At 39.7% G+C, this 21,562-nt stretch overlaps 1 protein-coding gene across 2 annotated transcripts in view; it reads right to left on the bottom strand.

Moving 5' to 3' along the window:
• Positions 1-14,231: 14,231 nt before the first annotated feature.
• Positions 14,232-21,562, bottom strand: part of EFL1 (elongation factor like GTPase 1) — a 64,815-nt gene continuing 57,484 nt past the window's right edge. Inside the window, exon 19 of one of the 2 annotated variants that reach the window (XM_008640065.2) lies at positions 14,232-14,792. In XM_008640065.2, coding sequence (XP_008638287.1) covers positions 14,604-14,792 — 189 coding nt within the window. In that variant the 3' untranslated portion in view covers positions 14,232-14,603. The remainder of the gene's footprint in view (positions 14,793-21,562) is intronic. The other variant, XM_017742681.1, reaches the window with a different exon arrangement.

The raw sequence follows: 21,562 nt of genomic DNA, 5'->3' as shown, positions 1-21,562 counted from the left end.
GTCTCACTCCTAATATTGCTTCTAGACCCTATTTAAGAAACAAATATCACACTTCCCACCTCTGACTCCAGCAGATATAAGAATATCTGAATTCTACTGCATGTTTCAGAGACTTTGCAAGGCCTGAGAGTTCTTGTTAACAGGAGAAACTTCTTTGTATGTACAATCAGACCTAACAGATGTTCACATTTACACCTGCTTTCCTCACTTTCCTCCCTACATGCATTTTTCCCTCATGTTTCTGTAGGAATTCTGCCCCCTCAGTTAAGACAGGCATCCAGGACTTTCTGTGGTCCAGCAGGTCTTACAAAGCCTCTCTGGAGAAATCTTCCTTCTGAAAGATTTTGGCCTGTTCCAGCAAGGGCAGAAATGCAAATGCAAGGAGCTGCTTTGCAGATATCCCTGCAGGGATCTGAAACCCGACTGTCACGGGCAGCCTGCTCCAGGTGACCTCCCTGAGCAGGAGGGTTGGACAAGGTCACATCCAGAGCTCCCTTCCAGCCACAACCACTCTCTGGTTCTCTGGGTATGAGCCCAGGACTGTGGGTGACAGAGGACAGCAGACATGAAGACAATGCATTTTATCCACACTGACATTTTTCCACACTCTCCTGTCCTCGTTTGCCTCTGCACAATCCCGTGCCTCTTTTCCCCAGTGGTCCCTGCTCTGATGTCCAACCACTTCATTCCCTTTCTCCTCTACGGTGTTTGTCATGTAGGTGAACCGACCAGGAGTTTCCACCTAGACACGGGAAGCAAAGAAAAACCAGCTGGAATTTTGTCAGTCAAGACATTTTGGAGATATCCATGGGGAGACTGTCGGGAAGGAACCACTGAAAAGCTAGCAATAGACATACATGCTGCTTAAAATTCATGTACCTCTCCCAAACGTGGGCTTGCTTTCCTAGAAGACATCCCATATTTATTTTTTAAGAATCTAGGAAAGATGTGAAAAACAACCTCATTGCAAGAGACAAGGTGCAACCTTGACTGTGAAGCTGCTACAAGATTTCCAGTTGCCAGCTGTGCTACAGCATCTCCCCAAACCTTTTTTGAATCATACACATTATAAAAAACCTACGGGCTTTATTAAAAAGTAAAAAAAATTATACATATGCCTGATTTATCTACAGAATTATTCCAGTTGGAAACAAAGGAAGAGTGAAGGCTAGACACTCATAAATGTTACAGGTAATGGAAATGTGGGCTGTTAATTTTCAGCACTGCACAGATGGCAGGAAACAAGGGCACCAATGGATATCCAAAAAAACACCGTAAATGACATTTAATGTTCTAACTCTAAGCTTAATAAACGTATTATAATGTTAAAGTAGTCATAATATGCATGAATGCTAAAAGGTGGCCCAGAGCTAGGAGAGGAATCAAGGATGAACCATCTGATGGTATTCATTATATAAGGTGTCATCTACTATCTCAAAAGAAAGCATTTTAAAACCCTCCAAAGATACAGAGCATTTTCTAAAAACAACTTTTGAACTTCAGCATCTTTGTTTTGAGATTATTCAAACAGCAGTAGCTTCTTTCACCCACTTACTTCTGGGGAGAAGGGCAACTACACATTATGACATATAAAAATACACAACCCCTTTGATGCTACATGCTGCCAAATCATTACCAGAATCACAAACCTGGCTTAATGCTAGAATTATTTGGTTGGGTTCAAGCATTGTGGGTTTTAACATTGGCAGAAATGCTCAAGGCCTTCAACCTCCAAAAGCACAATTTTAAGTCACAAGCAGTAACTGTAAATTAACATTGTGAATGTTATTGGGTTACTCCATAAATTCTTCAGCACTGTAATACCTTTTTCAGTACACTGAGCCTTGACCTAATGACTACCTTTAGTGACTCAAGAGTGGGGTTTATGTTTGTAGGTGCTGAACTTTAAGGATTCCTTGAAGAAAAGCCATAAAACAGACACATAATGCATCTAACAACCCACTGGGGAACTCAACAGGAACACTAGTTCTTCAGCCAGTCATGCAGCTGTAGGCTCCAGCAGATATAAGGAAATACCCTAATTATTAAACTGCCCATTCTTCCCAAATATTTTAAGTCACAGAGTGAGTAACCATTTGGGCTGGTCCAGTAATGACATTTACCTGTCTGGGAAGGGAAGAGTTAATGGACACAGCAGATGATGGACTTTCCCTGGCCCTCCTCAAAGCCCAGGGCTGGCAGCCCCTCCCAGCAGCTGCTGCAGCCTCGCTCGCTGCCTGCTCCCTGCTCAGCTGCCACATCTCCTGTCAGGACACATGTCCTGACACAGGAACCTCTGCTGGCCCAGCAGCTGTCTCTTGTGCAGAATAGTTTTGTTCTGGCATTCAGGCTGGAGACCAGGTAATCCTGTGAGTGAGCTGAACTGGTCACAGTGAGGAGCTTGCAGAGAGAGCAGTTATAATTTCATACCAAACTTCGAAATCAATATGGTAAACGTGCCCGAGTCAGAGACTCCTCTCTGACGGATAGCACAGATAGCCATCTTCCTAAGTAGATTTTTACTTCCTTTAGTGGAAGCAAAACAGGGTTGGATAAGTGCTGGGATGTGTCTCTGAGTGAATTCGTATTCAGAAGTGGGGCTCTTATCTCTGCCATCTCCTCGCTGCGATAGGAGCGGGGTGAGCAAAGCCAAGGTTAGATCCTGCTCAGCTCACAATAGCAGCATGTGGTGCCTTTCAGAGCATGAATGCCAGTTTTTTACTGCAGGTGCTCTTGTGGTGTGGCCACGGGAGGAAAGCGATAACTGACATCCTTCTCCATTCAATTTACAGTCAAAGGAGTGTTTGTAATTTAGCAGTTGACTGGCTGAAGCTCAGCCCATATGGTAGCTGTTGTTCAGCAAAGGGAAAAAAAAAGTACAGTACTTAAACCGGAAAGAACAGGCAGTCTGTGCATCAACTCCGGGCTTCAAGGGGCTCTGGCCCATTTTCATTCATATTTAAATGTGCACGTTCACACTGGGGACAGGGACACCGAGCCACATTTCCTAATATTGCAAATCACTGCTTTACTTTAGGGTCTTGTGTGTTACACACAAAGAGGGAAAAAAAACGTGAATGCAGATTTGCATCAGTGTCCCATGAGGAATACTGAACGTTAGAAGCAAAAGCAGCTGGAAAATACATAAAGAGCACAACAGACTCCAGTCTGGTTCCTTTTTCAGAATATTTCTCTCCCAGTTGCCTTCTGATTGCAGCTCTAGGAGGCCCTGAAGTCACTGTCTACAGCACGTAATTCTGAACACACAGAAAACAAAGACAACTACACAGATCATTTTAAATATATCTGTGAGGTGAAATGTAATTCTGAATGGAAATGTCTGGAGGAAAAAGAAATCACAGTTTCTTTCCTTTCAGTCTTTTTAGACAAAGATAGGCTGTTATCAATATTTCCTTTAAAATGTTAAAAGAAGTTAAAAGTGGCAAATATGTCCCACAGAACAACAAACTGAAAGACGTTAAAAATAAAAAATGGTAGAATGATGATTTCAGGTTAGTTTTACCTTGGGGAGACTACTGAAAAGAAATAAATACAGGGTGCAGTGGCACATGCGATTTTGCTGGTCTTTTGACTTCTATTTCACAGCTGTGGGGAAGGAAGGAAGGAAGGAAGGAAGGAAGGAAGGAAGGAAGGAAGGAAGGAAGGAAGGAAGGAATTCGGAAGGAATTCAGAAGGCAGGACGTTGGAAAGGAAGGAAGGAAGGAAGGAAGGAAGGAAGGAAGGAAGGAAGGAAGGAAGGAACAAAACTGATCTCTTTCACACTTGGATTTCACTACTCCAGTCAAGTTTTTAAAACATTTAAGGTATCACTGGGGACTTGGAGCTGACACATGACTCAAAGGGGAGATGTGCCCATTAAAATCATGATTAGCAATTACAAGTGCAGGGCTTATGAAATGATGCTTTTCCTGTGCAAATGCATCCCAGACACAGGAGCTTCACAGAAATTGTGTTTGCACATTGTTGTACACACTGGCAGCTGCTGCCCAGCAGCTTCAATTTCTGTCCATTTGCCCTTTAGTATAGGACACAGACCACATTAACAAGCAAAAAGGACACATGCCAGCCAAAAATAAAATAAAAACCAGCAAAAAATAATTCCTGCATCCTTCCAACTAGTTCCCAAACTATCCAGTGTGTGTTTTGCAATCCTGTCTCTTCCTCTTGCATGTGAAAAGGCACACAAACATAACAGGAAATTGTCTGAATATACAGGAGAAATAGTGAAAGTGACTGTACACAAACTGCTCTCAGACACACAAATGATGTGGAAAAAATGCTCTGATTTGGTTATTTTAATGTTGTTATATGAGGTATTATTAGGCATTAGAAATTAATACCAATAACACAGAAGGCCTGGATTGCTCAAAAGGTAAAATGCACAGAAGTCAACACATGGAAGGACTGACAAAGGAAAGAGGCTTTCTCTGCTTCAATCCAGCAATAAATCGTGGTGAGAATATTCAATTCTCCAGACTCTTGGCAGCTCCCACAATCTTGCACCCCCTGCAACACCCTGGATGCCAAAATGAAGGTATTTACTAGAGAAACTGATAGGCACCAGTCAGAGGTATTCTGAAAGAACCATTTGCAAGCAAGCAATTTTGCATCCACTAAAAACCCTGCTGTGTTAGAGGAGAAAACTGTCTTTGTTGGTTCATGTAAAATTGGCCTTTTCTATGAATAAAGGCCATTTGCTGTGGCTAAAGTGATGTGTCTGTTTTTTGCAGTGTTTCTGCAATTTAAAAGTTGATCACTGTGGAAAAGTGTTTCACTTTGCTGCTGTGTTTCAGGCTAATTAATAAAGGTATTTACAGAATTAAAAGAAAACACTGAAGTTACATCTGAGGCAGATGTACATGTGCATACTAGATGGGTCAGCATAGAACAGACATGTTAGGAACAAGAAATGATTATTCAAGGTTATATATTCAAGTTTACCCATAATTATCCAAGTTTACTACCTTTAAAAAGTAGTTTTGAGCAGCTAAAAGTTAGCTACACATCTCACAATATTAATATAAGCATTCTGTTATTCCGTACTGTATTTCTGCAGGTTTTATTAGCAAGGTCAGGAGTCAACATCAGCGATTTACAGTCTGTAAAAAGGATGATGTCATTGAAATGTGAAGAAGGTCAAAATCCCCAAAGAGAAATTATCTTAACAACAGAGTGAGATCATTCCATACACTTATCTGCTCCAAGGGGCAATAATCAAACAGACCTACATGTAAAGCCTAAGCTGAGCATTAGAGAAAAGCTACAGAGGCAGTACTTTCCCAAGGTAATACAGCAGAGTGCTGTAGATTTTGTTCTGAGCTTCACTCATGAAAAAGCTTACTCTGCAAGGGTCCCAATCCCGTTTCTTTCCCCTCTAAAACATTACATAGAAAGCATTATACACATATGTGAATAAAACACCTGGTTCCACTTCAAACAGAAGTACTGATACCCACACGGAACTAAATAATGGGGCTCATTAAAAAAGGCATTTGCCTTTGACCCTGCATGCAAGGTTTAAAATACAGCTTGTCCCTGCACTGAAATTCTACAGGATGCTCAAGATCCCAATCTGCACCAAGAAGAAAATCCCCCACAGGCCCTCAACCAGAATAAAGACTTTAACTTCCCTGATCTACAAGACCTACAACACTGGCTAACTAAAGTTAGCTACCAAGACAAGAAGATTACACAAGTTTATACTATCTGAGAAAACATCCACATTTTTGTTGTTCTACTTTCTGCAACATCTTCCTACGGACATGGGGGGTAGAAGTTGCTGGGCTGTGGTAAAAAGAAAATCTCTCTCTAACAGAACAGAGAGTACTGATAATCATCTGCAGTAGGAATGAGCAATTCATCAAAAATTAAGTAAGATTTTAAAAACGATGAATTTGTAACCAAGGTCTCCTCTTATTTAGAAGTGGTGTCAAGTTGTTAGCTCACCTCTTTCATCTCAAATAACTATAAATTGCCAAAGTTCAGTGTTTCTGAAGCGAAAAAGATGTCCTATCAGTACATTTAACGAAGAATTGCAATTGTGCTCCCACATGAGAGAAGCAGCTTCCTGGACGTGGGTGTTTCATTTAAACTTTTAAGAGGACATCAAAACACATTTACATGAATATAGATCAGTGCTTCCGCTGGGTGATTTAAATGCATCTTACAGCTGTGGATCTTCTCAGTATTCAAAACATCCTTCTTAAAAAGAGGAATTATTAACTTCTTTCTTTCTTTCTTTTTATACACATCAATAAAATCAGCCCCACCTCTGAACCACCATATTCTTTTAGCAACCACCCTCACACTCCTTCTGTTTGCCCTGTCCCAGAACTCCAACACTTCTGCCTGGCAAACATTCCACGACACACCGAGTTTAGGGTTTAGGGTGAGTGCTCAGTGGCAGACCCACGTCACACCCAAGCCCACCTGAAGCCATCACATATCCCAGCACAGAAATCCTGAGTTTGTACAATCAGGTCTTTCCACCACTGACTAATATGGGTGTGCTGGAAGAATGACCATCATGAGGAAACCATCATCTATGAAACCTGCAGACTCCGGGTGTGTCTTCTAGAACATCAGGATAATTTATTTTACATTTTTTTAAACAAACAAAGAAAACCCAAGGCTGTTTCTTTAGCTGGAACGTGAGTGTAGAAAATCAGTTTCCAACTTCTTCCCTGGGTAGTTCAATGTTTGCTCACTTTGCAGCTCATCTGTGTGGGTGAAGGCAATGAAGCAGCCCTATCAGCTGATCTCGGGAATGTGATCCATTAGAGAACCATCCTGCCCCGAGGGACCCAGCAGAGGGTATGTATGGAAGGCTGCATGAATTAATGCTGCACAGACCGGTAATGACTTCTGATTAGATAATGTAATACATCCCTGAGCAATCAGCAGGGAAAAAACACCCCACATTCTGCCACCAGCTCCTCCACTGCTACACGATTCACAAATCATGCACTTCACTTCCCCCAGGTACGCATTTTGCTTTTTAAACAAAATACAGCAAAATATGTAGTGGTCAGAAACACACTTGCCAGGGCAGAATGAAAAGAGAAATACATTTTTTACTGACTTGGTGAGTTCCTGGGATGTTCTCCCCTATTTTTGTATCTCAAGAGAAAAGCAGCATGCTCTTTGGGAGTGCCACTGTAAGTCAGCGATAAATATCATCACCAAGAAGTTTGATACAGCAGCATCAGAAAAGGAAATATGGCACAATAGAGGAAGCCCCCATCTTTGCCTTGAAAATATACCTAGAATTCATAAGATTTGTTAAATCCATGGAGTAATAGAAAATAAACAAGCTCCCCTTACTTTGCTGTAATTCCAAAAAGAAGCTTCTTGGAGTATAACAACACAAAACCAACATAGCAAATGGAAAATGGAAAACATCTTTTGATTTCAAAATTAAGAAATGTTGCAAGATTCCAATTTCTTAAGTATCAGGAAAACATTATTTCTGCTAACCTCTTCTGTAACAACTCCATCAACCTTTCCAAAACAATGTTTGCTGTAGCAGAAAAAGGCCTTTGAACCTACCAAATTCTTATTTTCTCTTCTATAATCTTACCTCTGGTTGCACAACTCTCAAAAGTGCAGTTTGCCCATTTATCCAGTAATCATCTTTCTCTCTTGAGCCCTGATAACTGCTTCATCTACAACAGCATTTATTGTCAACAAAAGCAGAGCGAAAAGCTCATTCAATTACTTTTTTTGCCCTTTCATTACTTATTCAGGATGATTAAATCTGATCTGGAATAATTTCAAATTGATTTTTACATCTGAAACATCAAACACAACAACTTGCCGTTTCTCTCCCTTTTGCTGGAGTGCTGAAGAATTATGTCATGCAAGACTTAAACATTTAATCTTTCTCTCTGTGGAAAGAAGAATGGTCAATTCACAGGAGCCAGTGAGGGGAGCAGAGCTCCAGTTCAGTTTGCAGCCCCAGCTGGTATCTCTTGCCCAGACCCACAGAGACTCAGCCTGAGAACTTCAAGGAAGCGATGACTTGAGACTTCTCCAGCAAAAGCACAGCACACACACACTGGTTTGCTCTGCGTCAAACTGGGGGCTAAGGGAGGGCTGTACCATGAGGCAATCTTTAAAAAGTGAAATCCAAGGTCTAAAAATGAAAACAGAGCAAAGTTTTCCTTAAACATTTATCCTGATAAAAAGCAGGGGTAACTCATACACTGAGCAAAGAGGGAATAATGAAGACTGGCATTTCCCCCCACAACAGCTCAATATTTTAGCAGATTTACTGTCAGCCTCCAGCCCTTCTGCTTTGGATCATGCAGACTGAGATCAAGAATTAGATCTGGGGAAAAAGGCATCTGTTCAGGGACTATTAGCAGCTTTTTGTTTTATAAAGTGACCAATGTTTCCAAAGGATGCAACATCTTTTCTTTTTCAATAAGGATTTTGCAAGAAGCTTATCTGCAACGAAAAAAACACACCACCACTTTATAAAAAGTATTACAAAAGTCATTTTTACAGTTACAGTAAGAGACCACAACACAGACATTAAGGGTCTGTCCCTCAAAACCACAGGTCTTTCATTTACTCAGTGGTTTGGGATTTTTTGTTTGTTGTTTTTAAAGTAAAATACTATATTTGGGGGTTCTTGTATGCATTTGTTTTTTCTGCCATCATGGTGAAGCTGCAAACATTTTCATGTTTTTCTCTAATTTGGTGCCAACATCGAGCTGGAAAGTTGGGTTTTTTTAATGAAAACCGAGATTCTGATGAAATACAAGACCTGTGGTTTTTAGGAAAAACAAAGTATCACAAGATTTGTCATAAAAACACAGGGTTGGCAACAGCACCAATCTTATGTACAGTAGCCTGCTATTTATAGGTGCACTCACAAGTCTGCAGACATATTTCTGCTCTCCAGTAACAAACCTAGGAAGAAAAAAGGCTCAGCAACAATCATCACAGATACCTGTCACTTTTTAAGTCAAGAACAAAATGAAAGTGGCACAAAACCCAGATCCTCATCTGGCAGAAATCAAACCGGATTCAGCTGCAGTCACATAAACAACAAATTACACAAAATGAGATCCTGGTCCTAAAACTCTTTAAGTTTTAAAAACTGAAGGCTCAGCTGTATTACAAAAGGCACTTCCATGTAATGTGCAGCAAAGGGAGGGATATAAATTCCTTTATATGTCCAGGGGGTCCATCTGCCACACCAAGGCCAGAGCCACAGCAGCCCATGGCTGCACTGAGGGGTGCACAGATGATTTTCATACTCTTCAGTGACTCTGTCAACTGCTCAGTAACTTCCTTCACTGAACAGCTCCTTTGTTCCTTACAATCTGAGGTTTAAGTTAATATCCACCTCCAACTCTTCTGGCCCCGGTTTTCCTGTGACTGCCTGCTCACAGGACCCTCTCTGGTTTAGCACAACCCCACAGCATGGACGAGGGAATGTGGCTCTTCCTTTGATTGTCCAAGAGTAATTCACTCATGACAATGACATTGCTCAAGTCCAAACTCCTAATACCAGTACTAAATCTGTTTATACACAAAAGCAAAGGAACCTTTCAGACATATTTAGAAGATGCAACTGGTTTGACTTTTTTTTAGTTACCTATGAAGAAATGTGTAGCTCAATTCTTTCTGACCAGAGAAATGTGCTGCCTGCAAGCTCCACAGCAAAAGCAGAGCTCAGTTTGTCAGCCACCAACTCTTTGTCTACACAGTTAAGTAACTGTGACACTGTGATGTTAATCACAGTTTTAGTATTTTCTCTTTGGCTTGGAAGAAATGATGCTGATAAGCTCAAGTACAAGTGACAGCTATCAGAGAGCAGGATGGTTACTGTACTTGCATTTTCTATAGCCCAAACTCTGACAGTCGAGGATAGCAGAGGCTTCTTCATGTGCTTTGGGGTGCTCAACCAAGAATCACAAGAACAAAAGAATAATTAAGGAATTTCCCTTACAGTATTCTCTTAACTTGAGAAAGAGTAAGCTCTGTAACTTCATGAAGTTGGGCCTCCCACCTTCGTGCAGCCTCAGAACTGCATGCCCAGTGGATCTCAGAACACCAACCCTGAAAAATATACTTCCATTCATTCAGTTCTTCAGGCTCCACCTGTCCCAGCAACAAGATTCACCAGAAGCTATGATTCACTGGGAGGTCCTGGCAGAAAGGGATTAAAAAGGTTATTTAGAGCTGCTTTCTATAGTCAGTGAACTGGTACCCAGGGAATTGCTGCAGCTGGGAATGCACAGCTCCCTTCCACCATACTCCCTGAAATGATGAGCCTGCCACAGTCTTTTTATTGAAATTACAGGACAGCAAAGGAGACAGAGGCTTGTTTCTTCACACTGTCCTTTGCAGAAGCAAGGCTACACAGAAGGGATGCTCTGACTGGTAAAACACTCTGCCTGTCAAGGCAGTCCATCTTCCATGGAGCACACTTGCATGTTATCTATTATTGAACACTTCTAGAGCACAAAGCAATCTCATTATGCAATGAAAACAGTTCCTATAAAGGCATCTATGCAAGTGTGATGGGTTTTTTTCCACAACATTTTTACATTTCTCTTCCAGCCTTCCCCTTTCACACCAGCTGCAGTGGAACTACTCGCTGGCCTTGATGCTTACAATGTTGGATGTGATAGGAACAGACTAGACATTGTTTTAACACAGGAAGGTTAATTTAAAATAACCTTCCTAAGCTGTTCATACTGCAAGACAGCAACATTACAAGGAGAAGACATGGATTCATAAATAGGATCAGCTTTCAATCCTCAGAGCAGTGGTAGCAGCACTTGTCATGAACATTCTGTGCCGAGTCTCCAGGGGAAGCGCAGCTTCAGCTGCCGCTTACACAGCTCCTTCTGTCAGTCACTCACAGAAGCAATGCCAGGTTTTCCTACTGAAGCCTTGCTCTTCATCTAAAGGTAAATGCTACCATGACAAGAGATGAAAGGCAGAAAATGCTCCATAGCATGCCTGCTACTGTATTTCAGCACCCAGTTGGCTTTTGATGTATCTGTATCCCCTAGCAAATGAACCAGCCTTTGAAATCAGGTTGATTGTTATAAAATCATCATTTAAAGGAGCCTTAGAAAGATTTAAGAAGAAACCCCAGGACTTCAGTCTCTCACATGTATTTATTAGAGGCAACCAAAAACCCCTGCTTAAAGGCTGTTTTGGTCCTGCCGTAAATATTTCTTGAGGGATTTTTGTCATCTCAGTCTCTACTCCCACATGAACAACCTTGACTTTGCATCCTCCCCTTTGAACAAAGCAGGAACACTATCTCAGAGTACTCAGGAGGTAAGTCTAGCCAAAAAGTTACCCTGCCTTCAGATGCACCAAAGGATTCCTGAAGCTGTCATGGACTTTGTCAAGGCCTTTTTAAGCATAATTAAATCTGCCTCCTCCTCATAATCAACCTTCTTATGGGTCCACAAAGACAGCATTTAGGCAGCCTTGCATGATGGCCACTTCAAACTATTTTCTTGAATCCTGCAATGAAAAGACTGTTGGATGTTCTCTTTTCCAAGTGCCATAAAAACATCATACTGAGTTGAAAAGGCCAGGGATCATTTTGTACTACCCCTCTGAAAAGCCTGTTGCTTACTCCACAGCCACCTTTTTAGGTTAACACTGTGGGCTTTTTCTTCTATTTTAAGCAAGTTATAATCCAGAATTACTGTTTTCATGACAATATGGCAAAGGGGACAATGAAACATATAACTGTCATGGAATCATCACTAAAACCCAGAAGTTTCTTAAGGCTTGTCTCTAACTCTGAGGCCTCTGCCATAGCAAAAAAAAAGACAAAATATTCCAGGGTAGCAGTTCACACTGGCATAAATCATTCAGAAAGCAACGATACAACAGTGATTTATTCATTACCTTACTTATTACAATGTAAAAGAACCATATGAAAAATTCTGGAAAGTGCTCTCCACAGATAGGAAAAAGCCAGCACTGAACTGGTGATGATGATGATCAATCTGCCTCCCGTTTGTAACTGCACCTGAGAAGATGCAGATTTTAGCTGGGCTCTGTGGCCAGGTCACAAAAAAAATGCTGTAACAGTACCGAATTCCCCTCCTCCTTGGGGGGTAGCAAACCTGTGTGAGCAGGTAGGAAATGCAGGGCTTCTGACTAAAGTTTTATTTTTACTGCCTGGGCAAATTATTATTTATTGCTACCCTTTTATACCAGCAGCTTTTGTGGGGGAAAAAAAATGCGTCCAGATATCTCACAGTGAGACATGTCACTTTGTAAGGGTGAAGGACAAGGCTTTTACAAGGCCATGAAAAATGCTAACAGGAAAACACTACTGAATTTTGCATTTCTTTTTTTTTGGTCAAATTCCAGAATCAGCAAGTCTTTACAATGATAAGCTGTTTCAGTAAAAAGAAGTAAGATGATAATAAAAATATTCCTCTAAAGAATCAGTGGGGTGTTACACAGTTGGATCTTTGGTAAAACAGGAAATGAAGGAGGGGAGATGAGGGGAAGAAAGGATAAATTAACAATAAATAAATAAATAATAAAGCTTCTGTAGGAAAACAGCATCTGTTGAAATACAAAAATCTCTGTCAAACAGCCCAAACCACACTATTTCATGGTATCTATTTTTTCCTCCTGTTAGTCACGCTTTGCAGGAGTTTTATAACCATGGAATGATACAGCTGTAAAAAAACAATGCCCCCCAACCTTTTCAGTTTATTAATAGATGCTATAAAAATAAATATTAATTTTTATCTTATCTGCTTTTGAGTAGATCCAAAGTAGCACAAAGCAAATCAAAAAGCACGCGCTCACAACAGAGGATATGACTAAGCCACATCAAGTAGGTAAGAGACCAAACTTCAGACACGCTGCTAAATCAAACTGGTATTTACATGTAAATATTTTATCTTGCACATAAACTATTTGTCTCAACACCAGTAAGATCAGCGAGGCCTACACAGACAACTCACATTAGCACTGTAAGTATTTTCCTTCTCAGGGCTGCACTGAAGCAGCACATCACAGCTACTGCAAATTTGAGGAGTAAAACTGCAAAGCGGTGAAGAATAGCACAATAAGAGAAGTACACACTTTTTATCATTATCCCAACATATCCATGTATGGTTTAAAATAAGAGATTCTACTCCAAGGACCAACTTCAAAACATTTTATGAATACCAAAGGACTATGTGCCAACATTTAACAGGTACTAAAAAGCCCTTATCCCTGCTTTCCTGCCTGTCCCTATCCTATACATGATGCAACAAAGAAAACTACACTCTCTTGCCTAGTTTCAACTCTTGGGTTTTCACAGGCAGTCTGGTATGAACAAGAACCAAAATGAATCAGAAGCTATGTGAGAATTCAAACTACGCATTAAAAAAAATGCTGCTGACAAAATAATCCAGCTCATTCACATCCTCTCCTCCGCATGCTCTTCTGCTTCTGCTTCCAAAGGACACTAGGAAGAAGCACAGAAAAGTTTACACAGCATTCTGAACCAAACTGAAGTTAGGAAGGAGAAACCCTAATAGAAGAAGCAAAACTATCAGACAGCTTGCCTAAAGAATTTAGGTTGATACAATCAGGGCCAGGAGAAAAGTCACTTGAGTTCCCAGTTTGAGTTCTGCTGCCAAGTCGCACTGTGGGAGGTTTTAAGCAGACCTGCAAGCTTCTAGTCCCATCTGTAAAAGGCACTTGTCTGGCACTAGGTTTAAAAATGAAGAAACGTTTCAGACAGATATATTTGAGGAAGCCCTCTCTAATCAAGAGCGCTGTTTTACCTCCAGGGTTTTCAAGTACAATGTACTTTACTTCCTGCATAAAGTATGGGAAGAAAATGGAGGTCCAGTTTTTCATTTACATTGGAGATACTCACTCCCCTCACCCAGTCTGTGGAAACTGAACTTTATAATGAGGTGGGTTCTAAGGAGAGAAAAAAAGACAAATTTTGCTCGTTTTTTTGCAGTGCTCAGTCTTCCACACATGCTATTTTTGCCCTCGGAATTAAAGAAGACATATTACTGCTTTAGATAACTGCTTACATGAGGAATGGAGTAAAACAAATAGTTTAGAAATTCCTAATAGGCTTACCTCTATTTGCATATAGGTAACTATGGAAAGTGTGGGTAAGAAACAAATACATTCTAGAAATTAATTAAAAATCAGTCAAAACCATGAAATCAATTAAAAATCAGTCAAAACCATTAAAGAGCTAAATTCAGTGCATGGTTTATTTGCAGGAAGCTAGCTAACCAGCTCTTACTGTAACTACATGTGACAGAAAGAAACAAAGTGAATTAGGAGTTCCTAATCCTTGTGACAGGACGTTCAATAGGGCATTAAATTTTAAAAATTGAGACAAATTGCAATGAATACGCCTCCATTTTATTTCAATAAATAAACTATTTTCTCTGTACAAAAGTTGGAAAGGCTTGAGTTTATTAAAACATAAGCCACAGACAAAGCATGTAAGAAAAATGGTATCAAAGAACAAAGTCCAGATGAAATTTTGCATCTGCTGCATATAAAATCCTCCACCCGCACTTAGCTGAGTCAGGAGAGAAAGGAGGCAGACACAGCTACTTATTTCTGCTGAGAGTTCTTTGCTTCTCAGCGTGCTCCACTATTTTTTCTTCCACATACAGCCCCTTTCTCTTTCTCACTGCATTCATGTACTTGCGGGCCTGGTTCTCCGAGTCTGCCTTCTCCCCAAAGTGCAAATATTCCTCCTCAGTCGTTGGCACCCAGAACGGGTCACTTGAAATGATCTACAGAAAGAAACAAACAAAGAAAAAAAAAAAAGAGTGAAGTAGTACAAAAGTTTATCAGCATATTTCAAGTAATCAACTGCTGGAGTAGAGAAATGAAAGTAGAGCAGATCAAGTTGTCTGGAAAGCCTGCAATCAGCTACTGAAGCAGAAAACAAGAGTTAAGACACACTCTGCAGCTCTTGTCCCAAGAAGCCCACAATAACTTTTCAAATTCAGCTTCATAGGTTTTTTTAAAAGCAATTTTAATTGCCCATCAGCAAACAGCACCAAATAATGTCAAATAATTGTCAATTTTCAAGAAGGAACTCCTTATTTAGAGTATTATTTCACAACAATTTTATTAGAATTTATCAGAAGTGAAGTTTTCTGCTCGTTTCTGTGCCCTATGTTTTCCAATCCCAATCCAGAGCTGGACAGATGGTTTAAAAATCCCTGTTTCTGGTTCTAACACATTTAGCAGAGCTTTTTTGCAGCTTTTAGGTCCTCCTCTAAAACAGATTTCAGATCAAACATGATCAGAGAATAACTGGACATGCCTTTATTCCCAGTTCATCCTATATACCCCACACTTCTGGGACAACAGAGTATTACAAAGAACCAAAATATGAACATTAGGAAGGGAAGAAATTGAACATATTGTGTTACGTGGGTTCTACTGCAAATTTCAGAAATACTTATTTTACTTGATTGCAGATTTCCTCACAAGATGCAGTTACAGGTCATATATTTTATACAGTATTCATTTCTTAAACAAAATCCTGATGGAAAAAGCAGTACAGACAAGTATTAGTTACTGCAAGAACCATGATAGTTATAACAACTGAGTGTATTACTCTAGAGTAATTTCTGAAATATTACCACTAGCACTCATAACTGACAAGGAGAGAACAAATTTCCCTAAATTGCCAATTTTACCTTGCTGTTATAAACTTCTTCTACCGTTACAAACTTTTTTTTCTGACAAATCCTTTCAATTGCCACATGGTACTTCAACCTAAGCAGAACTTCCTAAAGCTCAAGTTACACAAAGTAGCAAGAAGAGGAATTAAAAAAATCATGACTGAAGATGGACAATTTTCCCCAGAAACATCGACAGTTGTGGAGTCCTAATTTAATACCTCATCTTAAATAACTCCTAACACAACCACACAATTACACTTCACGGGGAGTTAGGAAAATGACCATGGCAGTTTAGTTTGGACTAGGCAACACTGCAGGTTCAATCTTGCAAAAATGGGATGTAAAACTAAACCAACAAAATAGTTCTAGTTTGCTACAGTTAAGCACATGCATAGTCTTGTTAAATTAAGTGGGTATTACTCATGCTGAAAGTGACAGCCAATCTCAGTTATTTACATAGGAAATGACTATGCACAGGGTTGCCTGGCTGAAAACCAAAAGCAAGCAGAACTCAGAAATAAACAGTCTGAAACTCAGCTCTCCAAATTCTTCTGTGTTTATTTTTACCATAAACGTAAGGACTATCTAACCACAGAAGAATCTGCTTGAAGAAGAGTCATACCCAGTCTGATGCCTTGCTTAGGGCCTTATAATCAATGTACAGAAACTTAGAGGTGATTCCTTGACAACTTACATCAACAAAAAAAGAATGGTCCCCACTCTGTAAGAGTTTGATAGTTTTACCATTATTTTATGCTCTAGAAATACAGAAAAAGGGCAGTGAAGATTGCACGTTGACTTGATGAAGTTGCAGTGATGCTCGTCCTGAACACCTTAATGATGTAAAGCTACCAGGGACTTCCCCTTTCATGATCTGCCTGAAGAGCACACAAACAAAAGGACAAACAAAAATTTCCAAGTCCAAGAACACATGAAGAAGAAAAGGTGATTCATGCTCACTGCTTCAGACTGTGCTGCTGAGGGAGGTTATACAGCTATAAACTGCTAAGTTAAAGACTGTTACTATGCCCTTCGATGACATTTTTTTTTTTACACTGGCAAGAGATGTAACACCCAGAAATTATGCCCAGAGAGAAGCAGTGAGACAGCGGTTCTTGAAGAATGAATATAACAGAGGAGTCCAAAAGTATACAAAATTGAACTTAACAGATCTAATCTACCTGTAAATATTTAGATACTGTAGTGATGGATGTTTAAGAAAATCCCCAGGTTTGACAGACTGGTTCTTTCAATAATCCATGAAAGACTTGCTCTACTGAAGTTTTGCTCTGGATATTTCTTCCACTGACAAGAATTCTTTATGCTCCAACAGGTCTCAGGAAAGCCAGCGTAACAGCAGGTTTAAAAGTATGCGCTATTTAGTATTTATTAGCCAGCAAAGGTGAACCCATTGCAGCACAGGGTTACAGAGTCCTGAGTGAACCTTGTACTGCTACACGATGCAGAGCAGTGCTGTAAAGAGGTTAATTAGGTTTCAAAGAACTACCTGAGGAGCTAGCTTGGCTTCTCAACCTGTTTAAATAATTCAGCCACTACACACTGCTTCTAGAGCAAGATCTGGTGGCATCAGAAAATTTAGAGGACCACACCTACCTAAATGGTGCAGATAGACAACAAAGGATGAATTAATCAGCACACTGTGTTACCACGCCGTGGTAAGCAACGGGAAAGAGGAAGCTGCATCTTCTGAGCCAGCTGGAACATCATCTGTGCATCTCCTTTAAGAAGTGACTGTAACCCTATTACAACACACAGGGGTGTTACTGACACAGAGACCCAAACAAAAAAGTAGGAAGTTTTTCTTTTTTGAAAGTTCTGATTCTGTGAGTGAAGGCAAAGGCACAAACTAGACTGTTCCTCTTTACTTGTACCATATACGATGAATGAAGGCAAATGCTTATAGCAGGTGGCACCCATCATTCCCCATGCTCTGTTAATACAGTCCAAGCAAGCAAAGGGAGAACGGTCCCAAAGCATTGTCATCAATTTCCTTACAATGGGAACTGTCAGAATGGTGGCTCTGGGTTTCCTGGAATCAGCTAAGAAGCTTTTTAGGTCCTGAGCTATTGTTTGTATTCATGGGAACCACATAGGGATGGTTCTGGAATTTGTAACCGAAAGTGAGTTTTTGTCTGGATAAAGCCCTCAGTGATGAATTAGATTCTAAATGGACCATTCCTCCTGGAAGATGGTATAATTATTTCACAAAGGGCACTTACAGTGGATCCTGAAAGATCCACAGAATCAAAGCAGAAGACACCCAGAAATATTATTTATTCTATGTTGCATGCCACTTTTAATTTAAAAATATTTAAATGTTTCCATATACTAATCTTTCAGTACAAAACTAAAACTTATAGCCTAAGACTCCTCTTAAAATCAGAAACATGATAGCATCTTGAAAACACTTTTTCAAAAAGTTACATTCCTAAACAAACTTCAATCAAAAGAGAACTGGACATTCAAAATAATATGCCTTCCACAGATGAAAAATCTTTAAGTGACTGAAGCAATTCAGTTAACCTTCTATCAAAAGTCTGCCTCTCTCTCTCTGCCTGTGTGTTGTGTGTGTCTGGGCACCACTGAGCAGGGGGGACAAGAAAATAAAACCAAATAAAACCACAGCCAATCTTTATGTCCCAAACTTTATATCAGACAGAAGATATCAAGAGGCACCAATATTAGAAGTAAGACTCCATAAAGCCAACAATATTATGGTATTGTTAGCATTATGATAAAGTACATTTTAAAACACCACCATACTGTGTGTGACTTGATACCTGGAAAACTCAGCACACCTTTTCTCCAGGAACTTTTCTAGGACTTGGGAATTTTTCTGTGTAACAGCATGAACTAGCCAGTGGCCTATGCTTATTTATTACTCAACTCCAGAATTCTCTGATAGGGACAACAGCAGCCTTAACTGCAAACAGCCCAGCCCCCACACAATTACTCCTCCAAGTGTACACGACTAAGTGCTTCCTCCTTAACACAACCAAGTATTCCTATACATCTGCAAGGCTCTTCTGAAAGACATTTCTTTTAAAAAGTGAACTATAAATCAAGATCTGTGCAGTGGGTCACTGGACCAGCATTTATTCTATTAGAAAACAAGCGTTTTCTTTAAATGAGGCCATATAAAATGCGACATAGGAAAGTGAATCAGTGCACAGCAGCTGATACAGTTCTTAAATTTGTTATTGCAAACACAATGCCTAAGTGATGGAAATGTTCCTATTAAAGGAACATTGAAATTAAGGAACATTTTAAATTAATCTTAGTTGATTTACTTTCTAGAAGTCTTGGGTGATATAATTTGTTTAAAGTATGACTATAAGCACACCCATAGAATTCCATTATGCTTAAAAGAAAAATAAAAGTACATGGAGTGTGTTCCATCACTCACTGCAGAACTATGAGCCCACTCTAGATATAAGTAAAACACTGTTTATAATGTAGTCAGCTGGGATTAGGTGTTTCAAAAGAAGCGAATAGATTACTTCAAATATTGCAAGTGAAGGGTATTCTTTAGAAGAAGAAACCATTCTAAAGCAAGATATTTCATTAAATGTAACAACTATTCAAACCAACACACCCAAACAATGAAGTCTCATAAGACTTGTTTAGTAAGAGCATGCAGAAGAGCACAGGCAAAACAGATGTCACTCTCTTTTAGCCCAACAACTACACATTATTCAAGCTGTAAATGCTTGTACCTTTATGAGAGACATAATCTGAATACCTGTAATAATAATCAATAAAAACAGAAATACTATGAGCATACTGTGTTAATACTGATAGATGACAGAGTGTGTACTAATCCTGCAAATGATTATGTAAGCTAATCAAGCTTTTTAGTAAGACATGAGTTAGAGCAGACCACTTGCAATTCAAGAGGACTTGGAATTTTAAGCCTTAATTTGAGGATGATTTATTATTTGCATTTCAGTGTCACCCAGATGGCTCCAATAGTGATCCTGGTCCCATTGTCTAGTGTATTTCACAAAATGATGGTAAGAAACAGTTTCTGCCTAAGGCAGCCTAATTATGCAAAACAAGGTTGAGAGAAGCATCAAAAGGAAACAGAAGGGATCTGCCTGGTTCATCCAAAAGGTCAGGCAGATTTGGGAACACAGCCATGTTCCTAGTAGCACTTCCCCTACTGGTCCTTACTGTCTGATGAAGACAGAAAATTTCTTTTGAGCCAAATATCATCAATGTGGAAAATGCTGGACCATGAATAGAAAGAGCAATCTTACACTGTCTGACGGAGATTTTACAACCAGCAAGCAACATTATGGACTTTGTGAACTGCTTAATAAGAAATCCCAAGAAACACTAAATTCAGTGTGACTGGGCACTACCACCAGCAGCTGTCAGCACGCCAGGAAAAACATGCCAGAAGTTCTTTCTTTTGTTGAAAAATAAAAAAGTTTAAAAAAATCGAAAGAATTATTATGCACGATTTTGAAGATAATACAAGCTCCAGTGGATCAGAATCCTTTCCACCTTTGAAAACTTGATGGTAGAAGGATATTTCAAGAGCATTTACAGTTCAAGTGGTGTCCACCACCTAGTAATGACAATGACATAAATGCAGACTGCGCAACTTTAAAAAGTACAGCGGATACGCACGTCTGAGATGTCTGAAGTGGCCCTGAGAAACAAAAAGTTTTAGGGTAAACTCACCTTCAGGTAAAATAGCAGAACCTTGCAGAGGTGTATGTGAATAGTTACCTGCTGTTTTTCAAGAAAACCATAGGTAAGATGCTGGGTAATGCTGCACAAGTGGTTCTGCACTAAGCACAACCAAATTTGAGGCCACTTGGGCACTGGCAGTGTGCCTCCAGAACAGAAAACCTTACATGAATGTATTGGGTGTGTAGATACCCTGCAAGCGAAAGGAATAGCATGGAAAATCAAATAGCATCCCATAATTCAGAGCTTCCACTCACAATATATAACGGGGAGAGCCAAAGCTTTAAAATGGTTAGATACAAGAACTCGTCTTCCAAGAAATATTGTAATAAAGAACGTTTACACAGTTAGTTATAAAATAAACTCATACAAGTTTATTTTGGCTCAGGAGCATCATCCTTGTTTGTGTCTCAAACAGTGACAGCTAAGCTTTAGCCTTGACTTCAGCAAGTAGCTGCAAAGAGGAATCTGGTAACTGGAAATAAAAAAAGGAGACATGTGGCTCTACTGCTGCATTTTTTCCTATTACTTAAGAAACATGTATTAAGAAAGAGAATTAAAGCCACACCCCTACCACTTGTATTTACTGTTTCAATTAGCTTCAGATGTCCTTGCCAAAACAATGAGCTTTTCATATTTGAAAGGTTCCAGGTTACTCCTGGAATTCATTTATGTGCCTAAACTGTCACTGGTGCAATAATGTATGTAAAGTTACAGTTCAAGAATAGATTCTCTCTCCTTACCTCAGCCTGCTTCCTGTTTAATGCAAGCCTAACAATCTCATCCAGCAGCTTCTATATTAAGCCCCATATTCTGAGCTGTAAAATGACTTACAATTCGAAAGGCATGAATTAAAATTCAGAATATAAAACTTACACATTCAGAAGCCTCATATTCCTAGCAATTATTACACACAGTCCCTCTCTTGCCTTTCTCCAGAGCCCTGAGGCACGTTCTAGGCACTATTCTACTTAGAAGGGATAATGAAAAAGAATTCTGATTAAATGTGTTTACAGTTCACTCATGCTCTCTCAAGAATAAAAGTGTGCTTAATAGGCAATCTTCACGCACTTTCAAAGATGTGATTTAACAGGAATACTACACATTTCACAACTTTACAACTAGTAGATGTCTTTGACAATTCCTGC

This window comes from Corvus brachyrhynchos, unplaced genomic scaffold (assembly GCF_000691975.1).
Source record: "Corvus brachyrhynchos isolate BGI_N302 unplaced genomic scaffold, ASM69197v1 scaffold97, whole genome shotgun sequence".
NCBI classification, from domain to species: Eukaryota; Metazoa; Chordata; class Aves; order Passeriformes; family Corvidae; genus Corvus; species Corvus brachyrhynchos.
This window is presented reverse-complemented; position numbering and strand designations above follow the sequence as displayed.